General features: G+C 37.9%; 1 protein-coding gene across 1 annotated transcript; it reads left to right on the top strand.

Moving 5' to 3' along the window:
• The first annotated feature begins 1,463 nt into the window (after positions 1-1,463).
• Positions 1,464-5,545, top strand: LOC128541127 (pepsin A-like). Its single transcript, XM_053511356.1, has 9 exons — positions 1,464-1,558; positions 1,718-1,868; positions 2,003-2,120; positions 2,232-2,350; positions 2,505-2,698; positions 3,119-3,235; positions 3,365-3,506; positions 5,117-5,215; positions 5,299-5,545. Exons 1-9 carry the CDS (start codon positions 1,500-1,502, stop codon positions 5,434-5,436), a joined length of 1,137 nt encoding a protein of 378 aa, XP_053367331.1. The 5' UTR covers positions 1,464-1,499; the 3' UTR covers positions 5,437-5,545.
• Positions 5,546-17,496: the final 11,951 nt, after the last annotated feature.

Below are 17,496 nucleotides of genomic sequence, written 5' to 3' on the forward strand. Positions count from 1 at the left end.
GCTCTGAGTTCTGTCTGGAAGCTTGCACATCTCAATCTCTCAAAAGACATTTATGGGTTATACATAACCCTCACCACATGACACAAACTGCACCAGCGGGAATCAGTTATTACTCGTGCTGACTCCAAAAACTCCATCTTTTTTTTTTTTTTTTTTTTAATTCTGCAGCAAATCGTTAAAACATAATGATCTAATGCTGTATGGATTTCTCAACGCGTAACAACCTGAGTTATTAATGAAAGCCAGATAATATTACAGACAAAACCTTTTAAATCATATACTAATATTTTACCAAGAATACTGTCTTTATATACAGTATATACTTTTTAAAAAGATTTTTACTACTTACAATTAAAGAACAACGTATTATTACAATTATAATTTTATTATAATTTTATCATTATAATATTATTATTATTATTATGATTATTATTATTATTATTATTATTAATACTTATTGTTGCTGTTTTGGTTATTTTTATTCATTTTATTTGTATTTTTTCATTGTTTCTATGTGATCTTCTGACTTTAGTTACAGCAGTTGGCTAGTTACTGTATATAAAATAAAGTTTCTGCTTTGATTCTCTTTTTCACACCACAAGGTGGCATCCAGGGACGGCCTGGTAGTTACTCCTTTTTTTTTTTTTTTTTTTACAAAAAGTGTGCTTTTTTTGTATCTATTATTAAAAATAAATACATTCAATAAAAACTTGGATCCCCCAGTGGTCTGACGAGCCCAAGCGACAATGTGTATCTCATCTCAAGAAACAACCCTGAACATTAACAGAGCTAATTATAACAAGTTTAAATTATTATATCATTACGTTTTTTAAAGTAGCTCAGCCACTGTAACTATATGTTAAAAATCCAGCGAACAGTGGATGAGATAAAGTTAATTAAGTTTGCTAAAAAAAACTACTTTATAGTCTAGTAATACTTTTCCAAATTTTTCCTAACGAGAATTATGTTACAGTGAATGCAAAGTCAATGCTAATGTGTATTATAAATGGTTCTGATCATATAGAAATAATTGACTTAATGTTTTATATCCTATCTAAATATTTTCATATTTTATATTATATTCTAACTTGCATAAATAATTTATTATTAACTATTTAATTGCTATAACGGTGCTATTAATTACGCATGTCTCTCGCCACGGCTCGTCCAGCCATATTTGAATATTTCGTACCCTGGACATAAATAAAGAATTAATCCTGTGCTAAGTTTATGAACCTGAACCTGAACCTAAGGTTACAACACGGTACAAGAATTCCATCACATTGTTTGCCTAGTTATATTTTCCACGTTGCGGCTGTTATTGACTCTGTCTAGAGGACATCAGTTTCTGCTAGTTCAAATCTTTCCTTATCGTGTATAACCTATGCGGTTCCTTATCAGAGAGATATGACGAAGAGGTGGATTTTGTATAAAAGAACCAGACCCTGAAGACACAAGGCAGCATTTGAGCTCAATCAGCTGAAGTCTTCCGAGCAGCCATGATGAAGTGGGCCGTGGTTCTTTGCGCCATGCTGGCGCTTTCTGAGTGCTTCATCAGGTAACACTTGTCTTCAGTCTGTCTCCACTATGCAGGACAATGGACTGTCATGGACTTTGAAGTGTTTTCTTTACTTTTACTTCCTATACTTCATTTGCATGTGCTAGTCTTTTAACACACCTTTGACTGAAAATTGTGTTTTCCTTGTCTTTATGGTAGCATTCCTCTGATCAAGGGAAAGAGTGCTCGTGATGCACTGGAGGAGAAGGGTCTTTGGGAGAAGTACAGGAAGATGTACCCTTACAACCCAATGGCGAAGTTCACCCAGAGCTATGCTGTCGGTTATGAATCCATGACCAACGATGCTGATGTAAATTCATTTTTCTTCTCAAGACGTGGGCGTTAGGAGGTTTTTTATGGGAAGGGATTGAATAAATATTGTTCGACAAATGAAATAAGAATTTGGATTTGTCCATAACAGCTATCCTGTCTTCCTCTTTTCAGCTTTCCTACTATGGTGTGATCTCCATTGGAACTCCTCCTCAGTCCTTCCAGGTTATCTTCGACACTGGTTCTTCCAACCTCTGGGTTCCCTCTGTCTACTGCAGCAGTACTGCTTGCAGTGCGTATTAACCATCCAACCAATTAACATGAATCTTATCTACACACACATCATTGTCATACGTTAACGATTGCAAGATGCAAGAAACTGAGTCCATTTTCTGTGTTACAGACAACCATGCTAGGTTCAATCCTCAGAAATCCAGCACCTTCCAGGCCACCAACCAGCCTCTGTCAATCTATTATGGAACCGGCAGCATGACTGGCTTCCTCGGATATGACACCGTTTCGGTTAGAATTTTAGGAAATTATTCAAGATTTAATTTCATGCTGTTTCTATAAAACATATACCAAATGTTTACAAATATTTCTCGCTTAAAATGACCTTTTTTGTTTTGTGCATCGTGTTTTGGGTACTAACTGTACTGGATGGACTTCCCTCTAGGTCGGCAGCATCCAGGTTCCTCATCAGATCTTTGGACTAAGTCAAACCGAGGCACCATTCATGGCCCACATGAAGGCTGATGGCATTCTTGGATTGGCCTATCCTCAGCTGGCTGCCTCCAACGCCCAGCCCGTCTTTGACAACATGGTCCAGCAGGGTCTTGTGCAAGATTACTTCTCTGTCTACCTAAGCAGGTAAGAGAATAACTTTTTTAGGTGGAAGAGTGCTGCTAAAGCTCTTATAAATAACGAAAAATAACAGAGGGTAGAGGCAATAAGCTAATCTGCTTGACAAGGGCTTAAAAAAAATAATTCAAGTTGATTTACAGTCGAGAGTCTGTCCTCGTCAAAGCTTTGGTATTTGGTATGTCTGAAACTCGGCTGTCTGAAGCTAGTCTTTATTCTGCATAATTGAGCCGTTGAATACTAAGTGGTGGCTCGGTGGTTAAGGCTTTGAGCTACTGATCAAAGGGTTCATTAAAAAGCTCCCATTATTGGGTCCAAAAGTATGATTTTTTTTTTTCTGCCTCGATTGCAATTCAGTTTGGATAAAAACAGCAGCCAAATGAAGAAATGTAAATATTCTGGCAATACGGTCTTGTTCTCTGCCCTCAGCAACTCTCAAACTGGCAGCGAGCTTATTTTGGGTGGATACAACCCCAACCACTACACTGGTTCTTTGGTCTGGATCCCTCTGTCATCTGAGACGTACTGGCAGATCACCATGGACAGGTAACCTCTGCAACTTATCCAATTTCTTTAAATTGATTATTAATTTTGAGTCAAATGCATGTCATCGGCCAATTTACCAACTAGACACCATGGTGACTCTATGTGACGTTTCCTTTTTCCCCTCCAAAGCGTCACCATCAATGGGCAGGTTGTTGCTTGCAATGGTGGTTGCCAGGCTATTGTGGACACTGGCACCTCCCTGATCGCTGGTCCTACCAGTGACATCAGCAGCATCAACAGCTGGGTGGGAGCCACCATGAGCAACGGAGAAGTAAGTAAAAGCACTCCAGATGCAGTTTTGTCTTAAGGCAAGCCTATTATTTGTGCCATTTCGATTGAAATTACTTTTGAACTTTTTCTCAGTCTGCGATCGAGGATATTTCCGTTCCGTTTACTCTCAGGCTTGTAGTGATGAAACCATGTCTTGTTACCAGAAATGAGACTTTTAAGAGTCTTTAAGAGACTCTTAGGTCATCCAAATTTTGTTTGCAGACATCCAAACTTTTATTTAAGCTCTTTTATGAGTTGTTTCTGCACCGGGTACACCCTCAGACCACAAAAAGTGAATCACTGCACACTGCTCTTCTTTTATGCAAGTCACAAGTAGGGCGTCCTTTTTTACTTGCATCACAGTTACAGATGAACTAATGTAGGACGTTCTCACCTGCACAGCAGGGACAGAAAGTGCGGATTTGTCTTTCTATATATATATATTCCATAGCTAGATTTTAGGTATTCCCCAGGGTATGAAACTGGGTTCAACATTATTCTTAACAATTTGGCTCCTGTTATACCAACAAAGATGAAGTAATATAAATCAGATTTGTGGTGACCAGTAAAATCATTCACATGCCAAAAACCTATTAGTCTTTGCATTTTCTAGGATGAAACTTTATAGTTATAAACACTGTAGACTTTCCTGAACTGAAATATGTTACTTTTTCTGCATCTCAATCATTGATAAGTTAGTACAATAAACCACGGTATGTTTTTACCACAAGAGTGAAAAAGGAAAAGCAATTTCATTCCAGTAGTGTTGCAGTCGCAGTGCAGACTGGACTATTTATCATCTAATATTGGATAAAAAACAGAATATATAGTATATACTATTAAGTTCATTTTGCTATTTTGGGTATCAATCTAAAAACAGTGTGAGGAAATTGAATTTTGCTATTGGGAATTAAGTTTTGTTTCTGTGTTTATTAAACAGCCTGAATATAATATTTGCATACTACACATATCCAGGTATGGCTATTAATTAAGTAATAAAATAGTTTCGAGGTCATTCCGCTGTAATATGTTTATGGTTTCTTATGGTGTCAAAGTATTTTACATGGTAGGAATGGGAAATGCCAGGGACCTCCCAATATGATATTATCACAATACCTAGCTGTTGATTTAATTTGTATTGCGATTCTGTAAGTATCACAATCTATATTATTTATTTATTTATTATTATTTAGTTAAACAAACATAGCAAATAATTTGCTACTACCACACAGGATGCTGTCCTGTGTGAATAGTTCAGAGTGCACCACCTGTAGGATTATAGAGGAACTGCAACATTTTACCAACTCAAATGCAAACATGTTATTAGCCACAGCGAACCACCCAATCCACATACACAACTTGGCACAGGTTTTATACCAGATATTCGCTGACGCAACCCTCTTATTTTAAACCTCAGGTGCAAACATAAATGTAATGAAATCAAAAGTAATAAAAAAAGATAGATTTTCCCACATCTTTAGTTACAAGCGTACAAAACTCACCAGATTTTCCATCTTTTCAGTGCAATGGGTTTTTTACAGACCTATATTTAATCCATCATTAGTATCGTAGACTTTTTATGTCATATCCATGACTGTTTCTATTTTCTAGGCTATGGTGAACTGCAACAACATTGCAAGCATGCCTGTACTGACCTTCAACATTAACGGCAACGCCTTCACCCTGCCTGCCTCAGCCTACGTCCGTCAGGTGAGCCCCGCCTTTCATAACCCGAGGTCCAGTTTGGTGTCTGGTCACGTTTTAACCCGCTTAATGCTGTCTGTTCTTTCCAGTCTTATTACTACGGCTGCCGCACTGGTTTCAGCTCGAGCAGCCAGAGCCTGTGGATCCTGGGTGATGTCTTCATTAGGCAGTACTACACCGTCTTCAACAGGGCGAACAACTCCGTCGGTCTGGCCAAGGCTGTGTGAGAAACACACGCGCTGGAGAGAATCAATTAATGTTAGCGGCGATAATGATATGTCGGTGATAAGGTGTTATAATAACATGTTATTGTGATGACAAAGTAGTAAAACCATAATAAAGAAAAAGATTTGTTCTGGTGACTGTGTTGTACTCAAGTCATTTATTTTATCTTGTTTTATGGAAATTACGTGGATAAGCTGCACAAATGCACAAAAATTTACTTTTTCAACAATAAACTATTTCTACAGCAATAAATAAAATAGAATAAATAAAAGACATTTGGCGATACTATAATACTATAATATAATAATTTCCTGGTTTTAGCAGGCGCTCCTTTAATTCCTCAACTATTTCCACTTTGTTTTATCCTCCTCTGATTATTTAATAATAAAGCATTTCTCTCTTCTACTCCTACTACACTTAAGACATCCTCATTACTTGTTTTAACATTGTTACATTAATAAATAACTTTTAATCTGGAAATTAAAAGATTAAACACCTGCAAGTGACCTCATTAATCAATATCACTAGAAAGAAAACTAAACAAAAATTCTTCATCCAATTATTTTCAGGAATTGCATATAAAACTGTTTTTAATAATAATAATAATAATAATAATAATAATAATAATAATAATAATAATAATAACAATGATAATAATACAATTCATTTATAATACCTTCTAAGCAATCATGAACACTTAACTCAAAAAAACAAATAATAAAAATAATGAAAAACAAAGTTATTAAAAGTAAAATCAGTAGACAGTTAAGATCAAACGGTTATATATAGTATAAAATTTAATTAATCATTTATATATAGATAATAAAGTATGTAATCACTCATTTATCGTCTATCATCATCTATCACAGGGACCTGGAGCCTAAACAGGAGACTTAGGGCACGAGGCGGGGTACACCTTGGACAGGGTGCCAATACATCACAGGGCACACACACACATACACACCCATTCACACACTATGGGCAATTTGGGAACAACAATTAGCCTAATCTGCATGTCTTTGGACTGTGGGAGGAAACCGGAGTACCCGGAGGAAACCCACCAAACTCCACACACACAGAGACGGGAATTGAGCCTGGAGGTGCGAGGAGACAGCGCTAACCACGAAGCCGCCATGCCGCCTTAACATATGTACTGTATTAAGTATTATAAATAAAACAAGTTTAAAAAATAATAATTTTTAAAAAAAGTTATTCATAAAACACTAAAGTTGATGTGCTAATTTAAAAAGATTTGTGTGTAAAAATGCAAAAATAATAAAATTCTGTCTACTTTGTAATAAAAATAATTATTTTATATAAATAAACTGTATGCACTTACTGTATATAATGTAAACACTTCTGACTTTTTAAATCTGACTTCACTACAGGTTTGTAAATGTCGTACCTGCAGTAAACAAATTCCTCCTAGTTATGAATAAATCCACATGAATCTTAAACAACTGACTAAAAGCACTGTACTGTGCTGACCGACTGTAGTGTGTGTGTGTGTGTGTGTGTGTGTGTGTAGTGTAGTGTATTTTCTTTTGCTTCCATTGCAAAAATCCATCATCCTGATCTAACCACTAGATAGGGCTGAAGCTCCACAGTCGGTGATTGTACAGGTTTCTAGACGGAGAGGAGAAAGATCTGTCAGGGCTTCCAAACTGCATATGAAAACGCTTTTCACGCTCGGTTGAGAAATGCCGAGGTTAAGAAAGCGAGCGTCTTCACGGCGGCGTGTCAGTCTGCAGGACGCCTGAGGTTTCTCTCAGCTCGAAGGAAAACCTGGTGCTTTATAGTTAAAATAGGAGTTTACTTCTTTTTAAAGTTTAAGTTAGTGTATTGTTGCTTCACACACACACTCACTCACACACACACACACACACACACTGTGCTATATTCAGCTTTACACTAATGAAAGGAACATTAAGCAGAGCTGAGCTTTAGTGATCTCGCTATAAGGGAACAGACAATCCCCCCCCCCCCCCCCCCCCCCCTCCCCTCCCGTCTCTGTCTCTGTCTCTTCATTATATAAGATCAGGAGCCTACGGGCACAGGGGTGATGTAACCAACAGTCTACACCCTGCCTGTTCCTACATAACCCTGCACTCCTTATGCCCTTATAGAATTGTTATGCAATTCATACGTCTATATTCTGTCCCAGTTTTCTTGAATTCCTGCCCGTGCCGGTACATGTCCGATTAATACCGTCCTCACTATTTATCTCACATCATCGTCCTGCTTACATACCGAACCCAAAGCTCATTTCCTGTCCACCGGCTTCCCTTGAACTCCTCTACGCTCATCCGCATGAATCAAAGAGCGAAACACCTTTGGGCTTGTCCCCCCAGGCGTGCTCGTCTTCTCCTGACCTGCACGAGGAGACGTGAGGATTTGTGAACAGTGGTGGGACGCTTATGTAAGGTTTTTTTTTTTTTTTTTTTGGTTCAGTGTTTGTTGCTCCGAACGAGGAGCTGTGTGTCAGGGAATGACGAGTGCTGTCGGAGCCATTTGGTTTCTCGATGTGGCTCAAGAAGGTCTCACAGTTCAAGTGACATTCGCTTATTTTTTTGGTGGATTGAGACGAACGTCCTGACTGGATGCTTTTCGTTTAGCATTGCTCAGTTCGCTGTGTAATAAACAGAAATAAATCAGTGTGAAAGCTTATGGAGTCTTCTCATGAATCCAACTCAAGGTTCTGAGATGCTTTTCCGCCCACCGTGTTTGTAAAGAGGGATTATTTGAGTTTCTGTAGCTTTTCCCCCCAGCTCAAACCATCCATCCAGCCCCGCTGCTTATCCTGTCTGGGGTCTCGAGGAGCCTGAAGAAGCTTGTAAGGGGCATCCTGTATAGGGTCTCAGAGCACACACACACACACACACACACACACACACACACACATACACTACAGGCAATTTGTTGAGACCAATTTTTACACTGACTGTCTTTGGCCTGTGGGAGGAAACTGGAGGACCCGAAGGAAACTGATGCCAGCCAACCGCTTTGAACTGCTCGCGAGCAGTGTAACACACTCGGAGGACTATCCGCTAGCCGCTCCTTCCGCTTGCATAAGCTCACAGACGCCCATGATCAGCTGTAGTGTCGTGATTGATGTGGGAGATCTAAGAGTCTCCCATCCCACCCCGCTGAGAGAGCTCGGCCAATCAGCTCTCTCCAGGCCCCCGGCTGCGAGAGGATACAGCATCACCAAGGAATCAAACCAGCCATCTCCTGATTTTAGCGCGAGCACTTTACCACTGTGCCTTTTGAGATCCTGATGGTTTTCATTTTAAGATTTATTTTAAGTCGTTTGCACCAGATTCTGACTCGACCACACAAATGTCGCTGCAGAAATCCAGCCATCAGACCAGGCAACGTTTTTCCAATCATCTATCATCCAGGTTTGGTGAGTCTGTGTAAATTGTAGCCTCGGATTTCTGTTCTTAGCTGACTGAAGTGACACCCGCTGAAGTCCTCTGCTGCTGTAGTCCATCTGCTTCAAGGCTCAAAGTGTTCGGAGTACAGAGATGCTCGTCGGTGTACCTCGGGTGTAACAAGATGTTATGTGAGCTTCTATTGCCGTTCTATCAGCTCTAGTCTTTGCATCAATTGAGAAACCCAGAGAAACTGCCCTCATTGGATATTGTCCCTGTTTTACACCGTTTTCTGTAAACCCTCAAGATGGTTGTGCGTGAAGATCCCAGTGGATCAGCAGTTTCAGAAATACAGTACCAACAACCATGCAGCATCTGAACCATGTCTACTGTACAGTACATGCCAGTGGTAGTACATGTGTATTTACTTTATGATACTGATGCTGTTATATATAATTTCATTGTTCCTCATATAATTACTGTAAGTACTCAAAGTACGCTTTAAGAATGACTTTATGTCCTGTAGCTGTGTTGATCCTGAAAGCTCTTAGTAATGAAGAAGGGAATGAGAAGAAGCTAAAGACAGGAAGGTGTGCCAGGAAGGGGAGGGATCTGGGGACAGGAGGTGCATATCGTGAGCAGGATGTTGATTGGTTGGCTGGAAAGCTAATTCATGCACTTTTTCTGAATCCAGAAAATTCTGATTCTGCATTGCGACTAGAGATCAAAGTTTTTGCATAAATTTTAGTAGCATCCACTTTAAGATGCAGTGATTTGGGGGGAGATGCCACAGAGTGCTTTATTATATATTAGCACTCTGACTGGAACATAAAATCCTGTATATCTGTACAATCCCGCGTCTCTGATCTACAGATAATAAGTTCATGATCTTTACCAGCAGGGGGTGGTACTTGCTATATCACATGACAAATAGGAATTGTTCAGCAGATTACCATAATGTACTGTTTAGTTTTTTTTTAAGTTAATTTTATAGCAACTTCTACAGTACATGTAATATTTTTGTCCTTCTTTATTATTAAGACCAAATCCTTTCCAGTTACATCAGGTTCTTTTTTCCGGAAACAAATCAAATAAGCTACACAAAATTACCAGTGATACACACAGCGACTACAACTTTTTTTGTATTGTTCACAAAAATATAATTCATGCAACCAGAGACTGGATAAACCTGATGCTGATCAATAAGTGTGTTTCGAACAGAGGTGGGTAGAGAAGCAAGTTAGTGAGAGTAATTGTCAATCAGAATAATATTACTCAAGTAGAAGTAAAAAGTAAACATCCAAAATATTACTTAAGTAAGATTAAAAAAGTATTCGGTAAAAAAGATACTCAAGTACTGGGTAACTGTTTTAATCGTAATGTCCGATTGATTTTTTTTTATTTTTTTTTTTAGAAATTATAATAATGATATATTATTATACTATAGCGTTTCTTCTTCACAACTCTACCCAAGTAAAAGTTAAAAGTATGGTTGCAATAAAACTACTTACAGAAGTCAATTATTTTCAAAATCACTTAAAGATGCTGTTTATAATTTCTAAAAATGATTTTAGACTTGTATTTATCTTTTCTCTTTAACGCTCCTGTGGGGAAAAAAATGGATCACAAATATTGCCAATTTGAGGATTATAATAGCTTTTTTTATTTTAGGATTTTTAAAAAATTTCTGGCCCAGAAATTAATCCCGCCTCCAACCAGAACACCGCTCACATCAAGTCATTTTCATATGTATAAAATCACTTTGCTCTTTCAATTCCACTTGTTGCCAGCAGGGGGTGTAAACTATACAAACCCCTTCTTTAAAGATTGTTTCAGACTCTACAAGTACACAATAAATAAGAAGAGTATTCATAAAAATGAACAGGACGAGTGATACCTGTATTGTCTCGGCCTTGCACATCTATCAAGGAAAAAGAAACTTTAAAAATAGTTTTGTGCAGCCTGTACTTTTATTATGCTAATTAGGCCCATCCTCCTTTCCTTCCATGGCACTGAGATCACATGACCTGACACCTTGTTATAAGATGACGCAAACTTTTTTTTCACGGAACCTGCCAAGAAAAATCTTCACTTGTTTGTGTTTTCCGACATCGTGGTTGCTTTGTCACCTTGTCATGTGACCATTTCATTTGCATACTCATTAATATTCATTGGTGTCTGCCAAGGATGGGCGTGTACACAGGATCAGCCTCATCTGTGTTTGATTATTTCAGTGTTTATACAACACATTGTTTTTGCTACAGCGACGTTATCTTATTTTTTTCCCTTAATCTTATCATACTACATTCTCACACATGTATTATACACTTTGATAGCCGTGTATGGTGTGTGTCAGTCCTTAATAAACAGCCAATCCAAACCACAAACAAAGGTCCAATCCAGGAACATCGGACAGAGGCGGCAAATCAAACCAGGGAGACGGTGATATGATTTAGTCACATATTTATTACATAAATATATAGTAAAATAGACCAGCGACAATTACCATAAAAATATCTTCCTTTAAAATCCTGACCGTAAAACAAAACAGAACAAGAAAAAAAAAAAAAACAACAACAAATAAACAAAACAAAACAAAAATATCGAAAAAAAAAAAAATCACACATTGACAATTACAAACACGCTGATTGTCTGGACCTGTTAGAAACAGCCCACCACAAAAAAAACCTGACGTCACACCACCCACTGGACTCGTATTGGAGGTAAGGTGGGTGGGGGTGGAGACAGGGGCGGGGAAAAGGATGCTGGTAGTGGAGGTGATGGACGTTTGATAGGAGACGGGGAGCGAGAGAGGGAGGGAGGGAGTGGGTGGTGTGAGAGGAGATCACAGTAAATATTCGGAGGTGTTCTGTGTTTGTGTGTGTGTGTGTGTGTGTGTGTGTGTGTGTGTGTGTGCGCGCATTTTACCCAGCGCTTGCCTTGCATATAGACGTCCTGCGCGTTGCTTTACTGCATATCTGCTCTTTATGAGAATCGGACATAGTTACCGGACTCGTGGCGCTCGTACGCTACGGCTCGGTCGATGGCGTTTAACGAAGACTTAATTCCTTCCTTTGTTTTTAAGCCTGATCTTACTTAGTTTGATGGCTGTGTCCTATTTTTATTCGCCCTTATTGGTGTCACAGTTCACTTAAGTTCGCGGGGATCGGTAACCGAAACCTTCTATTGGAGAAAAAGACTTCCAGCTGACCCCTGACCTGAGCCCGCGAAAGGTCAGGACCCCTGAGTGACCGTGAAGTACACGCCTTTATTTCCCAGCCGCCTCAGCGATCACAGTGAGGTTGGGGAGTGAACCCAAGGAGAAGAAGGAGAAGAAAAAAACTAAACAAAAACAAATCAGCAGTAGTAAAAGACTCGTATTAGTCGAAGTAGTAATGTGTGTGTTTTTTGTGTTCGTTGTTTAATGCTGGTAGTTTGGAAATTCATAAACACACTTAGAACTGGTTAGAACTAGTTTGAAGTCTCCGCGGAGATTAAAATAAAGACGAGAAGACCTAGATAAAACACATACTGTAAAAGGAAAAAAATACACATCAGAAACACTACGACTTTGCATCACTTTGCACCAACTCATTGTGAGATTATTAGTTTTTTGTGGATTTTATAGTTTGTAATATTACAAAATAAAAATAAAAGATCCCGAGATGGAGCAGCTGAACAAAATCATGACTCATGCGGATTGTAATTTTCCAGCTACGCGGACACCGATCTCTCGATCGTTAGCCGTCGAACAGAGAGACGTGGACGAACATGCGTCAAGCCATGAAGCAGGAGGAAAGGAAAAGACTGAAAAGAAGAAAAAGAAGAAGAAGAAGAAGAAGAGGAGGGACGTGGGGCTTTCAGCACCCTCCGAGGCCTTACGATCGAACCTGAGCGAGGTCGAATTCGGAAGCTTCGAAACCTGACAAACGTTGCATAAATGTTTAGAGCTAAAGCGTTATCGACACCGATTCTTCTGGACAAAAATAATCTCTAACGGGAACAACCTTCGCTCGTGCTTGCATCTGGATTTGCGTACATTCCTCGCTGTCTAGGCGCAAAACTAAATACGGATAATAATAATAATAATAAAAAAAGAACTGTATCTGGATAAATCGCTAATCTGTTTATGTTTATGATCGCGGGATAATTTCACATTTGGTCCGTAAATGCTTTTCTGTCTAAATGTTCAGCTTGACGCGCTACGAGCCGGTCCGCGCCGCTAAATATTGGACGTACATGTCTTAAAACGTAGCTAGCAAGGTTCTCCTGAATTCTCAACTTTGGTTCTCTGACTTACACAACGGTACAGATATCATCTACACAACTGCACTACACACACACACACACACACACACACACAATTAGTCTTTACAAAATAACGACAGGAATCTTTTTTTTCACCAAAACAAGGAAATTGATTTCTTTAAAAAAATAATGTCAAACTGTCAGCATCAGATGACCTTCACGAGAGGCGTGACGTTATTCAGCACGACGTTCCTCTCCTTCAGGACGTTCTCTCACTCTCTCAGCGGCTACATTCATACTTCTATTGCAAAGCTTTGCTTCGTACAGCGATCTGCGGCCTCGAGAGGGGCTGTGAGGGCGAGCGGGGTTAGCACACGGTACGTGCGAACACACCGGCAGGCGTACGCACATACTGCACATAAAGCGCACACACACACACACACACACACAAAATGGATCAGTTAGTTCGAAAAAAGGCGAGCGAAGCAGAAGGTTAATGCAAGGGAAAGCAGAGAACACACACACACACACACACACAAACTTTGGACATTCAAATCCTCACACCTCCAGTGCGTGTCTTGTTATACTCATTTTTTTTTCCTCTAAGAACAAAAAAAGGTGCTGAACTCTCATTAATCTCAATAATCACAAACTCCCCCCCCAAAAAAGTTACATTTCAGCGTACTGTAAAGCAGGTCACGTGATAACAGGTGGTAACGCACGTGGCCTCGACACGTCAAGGCCAACATGTGAGCTGCTCATGTTAAGTAGCGTAGAAACATTTCACAATGAAGGATTCTTAGTTTTTTTTTTTTTTAGTTTGTTTTGAAAGTTTACATTGACATTTAAATAACCTTATTATATTTATAATTCATTGGCATTATGTAGGTTTTTGTGTGAAGTAAAAACAAAAAAAAAATTCATTATGTTTTTTTTTTGTTTGTTTTTAACCAGGGGCATGATTTAATGTAAAAAAACAAGATTATTTTAAATATGAGCGGTTATTTAAAAAAAAAAAAGTGACACCTTTACAACTACAGCACACTTATGTAGCTTCAATCTTTTTTTTTTTTTTTTTTTAATAAAGTGTGTTTATAAAGTATACGGTTTGGTCCTCTTTTTGTTCCAAGAGTTTAACATTCCTACTCGCACACGTACTGTATGCACACGCACACACACACACACACACACACACCCTCCACTCAGACCACAAAGAATAACAAGTGAGTGTAACAGAATGGCAGTGGCTTTAATTTTCCATTATTGATTGCTATATAAATGTCTTTATTATATATATACTGTATATTCCACATTCCTGAGAGAATTCTAATCAGCTATGGCGTGATTGGGACGGGTGTGCATCATCATCATCATCATCATCATCATCATCATCATCATCATCAGCGTGTTTCACACTCTCACATTCTTCAGACTTATTACATATTAAAACTAATTCAATTAGCAACTAACTAAATAAACCCACAGGGGACAATTTAGGGTCATGTGACCGAGGGGGGTGGTTGGGGGGGGAGGGGGGTATGGGGGTGTAGTGTAAATATATTGCACTGTTTCGGGAGGATCCTGTAATTTGTATTTACAAACCATTTTTTAAAAACAGATTATGTGTAATGCAGTGAATATAAAAAAAGTTTTCATTTAAAAACTGGCTGATAATGAAAGTCTAAGGGCAGCTGTTTACCTCAGTCAGAGACAAAAAAACAAGTATAAATTATAGTTAATTAGTGTCTAATTCCTAAGTGCAGCTGTTACGCTCTGAATATAAAGATGTTTAAAGGATAAACGCCTGAATGTCTTTCAAAAGTTATTCTTATAAAGTTCTATACAACTTTCTAACACAAAAGTTTGGTTAATAATAATAGTAATAAAGTATTTGAATAATTATTAATTTAAATAAATGATAATTACCAGATAACATTATGAATAGAAACTTAATATTGACGCGGGATATTTATAAATTGTGATTTCCGTCCCTAATGTATATACAGTACAGTGCAGAAGTCACATGATGTAGAACAAAAAAAGTCTCAGAAAAAAAGACGTGACTACATTCAAATAAAACTACAAAGGAATTAATGAAACAAAGTCTGAAAACAAAATGAATCGGTGTGATGAGCCTTTGCTTAAAATACAGTCTCAAGTACAGTGTGTGTGTGTGTGTGTGTGTGTATGTGCGGTTTTATAAGGAAATGAGATGCTCAGTTTTACTGAACACCCTGCAAAACCACACACACACACACACACACACACCTCCTGAGGAGTTTCTCACACCTGCTTCTTATTTCATGCAGTAAAACCTACAATCTTTTTTTTTTTCTTTTTTGCTCTGAAAACTGCTCCTTCACATAATATGTTGTTTTCTTTCCTGGCCTAAAGATATTTTCCTGCAGGTTTTTTAAATTTATTTCTTTATTTTAATCGCGAATACTAAAGTTTAGAAATTAAATTTATTTTGTACTGACTTTATAACAAAGTCATAATAAAAAACATGTAAAACAAAGTTTGTAAAAAACTGCCCAAGACATTTTGCACGGTACTGTATATGTTAACTTTATGTGAGTAAAATACATAAACACTATTTATAATTATCATAATTCCATAATTTCTGCTTGTTAAAGAGTTCTTTGTTTTAACAGCAGATTATATTCACTTTATCAGTTTTATCCTAAAAATTATTCTTTCCTAAGAGTTGGTTTAAATTCAAAGGTTAAGGTTTTCTTACACCTGTATAAAACTAAATAAAATCAAAATATATTCAAATTTCTACAAATTTATTCAACTGCGGTTGATTTTTTATCGTTTTTTATTTCTTGTTCAATATTTTGCTACAGTGGGAATTAAATTGCAATCTTTATTTTTCCGAGTGCAAATCTGATTTTTACCTTAGATTATATATTTATCATAAGTTACACACTTAATTTTTTTAAAGTTAGAAATTCATTATTTTAAGTGCTAATTGTAATTTTTTAAGTGTCATTTTACTTTATGTGTGCATTTTTACTTTTACTTTTACGGTCACAATATGCATTTTGCTGCCTGTCGTACCACGTACGGTTGTGTGTGTGACAAATAAAAAAAATTATATGTATGTTGAAAAAAAAACAACAACTAACAACTTGGCATAAAAGTTTATCGACAAATTTTTTTTCACAGCTGCCCTCGGAATTTCTCTTACATGCCAGTATTTCTTTTTTTTGTTCGTTTGTTTAGAAAACAGATTCACAAATAGCCAACATTTCTCCATATAAATTCCGTTCCTTTATAAAAGTCAGTCCATACCCCCCCCCCCGACAACTTCATACCTTTGCAGACATCCTCACTTTTTTTTTTCTAGATAGAAGTGAATCACCAATCCAAGAGAGCGCTGATTAAACACACACACACACACACACACACACAAGCACAGTATTGAAAGTAAGCTAAACCTGGCCTTGTCCTGTTTTTTCCTCAGAGCTAAGACGGACGGACGGATGGACAGATGGATGGAAAGACAAACAGACGCACACGTTCTGCACTCCCAGGCTCATGCAGATGCAGCAGAAGCGAGGCCGTGAGGGTCAAACAAGCAGCGTGCAGAAAGCTCAGAGCGACAGGAAAGCTCGTTGCATAGAAAATCTTGCTACAAGGCTTCTTTGCTGATTTTTCTAAAAAAAAGAAAGAAAAAGAAAAGAAATTCCGAATACAGCTTTTCACCTTCTCCTCTCCCTGGAATGCCTTTTTAAATGAATGCACCAATTTTTTTTTTTTATTATTGAATACTAATTATTATATCTCACTTAATTCTTTTGTTTCCATTAAGCCCTCCAGTCGGTCGATCGGATTAAGTTAGAACGCATCGGCAGCTCTGTGTGAGGAAACGGGGCGCGGGCTCGACTATAAAAGCGGTCACATTATTATTATTATTTTTTTTTATCCTATCCTAAAACTTTTTCATGTGCGTTCCCGGTGCACAGGAAAACACTCTTTAGGTACAGGGTGATTACAGAGCTACGCATATGCAGTTATTATTATGATGATTATTATCATAACTATAATAATAAATATTATTATAATTATTATTATTACTAGAACTACAAAGGGTGTTTAAGTTAAACTGGGACTTCTGATCCAGTTCTGTAACAGAACACAATTATGAGAGTAAAAACTCAATTTATTTCTCTATATAATCCCCTGCTACACTCAAACCGCCAGAAAAATCTTTAAAGGAGTTCCTGGGAGGCCGACGTTTCAGACGCGAATCAGACAGGCAGTCCAATCATGACTGGTGTACTGAGAAAACTTTCTACCTTGATGGTGTCCAAGCGCTAGTGAAACACTGGGATAAGTGCATCAGTGTATTAGGCGATAATATAGAAAAAATAAAGGGATTTTTTTTGTTGTTTTGTACAATCAAAAGTCCCGCTTTGACTTGAACAACCTGCC

The sequence above is a fragment of the Clarias gariepinus genome, chromosome 14 (genome assembly GCF_024256425.1).
Source record: "Clarias gariepinus isolate MV-2021 ecotype Netherlands chromosome 14, CGAR_prim_01v2, whole genome shotgun sequence".
Classification (NCBI taxonomy): Eukaryota; Metazoa; Chordata; class Actinopteri; order Siluriformes; family Clariidae; genus Clarias; species Clarias gariepinus.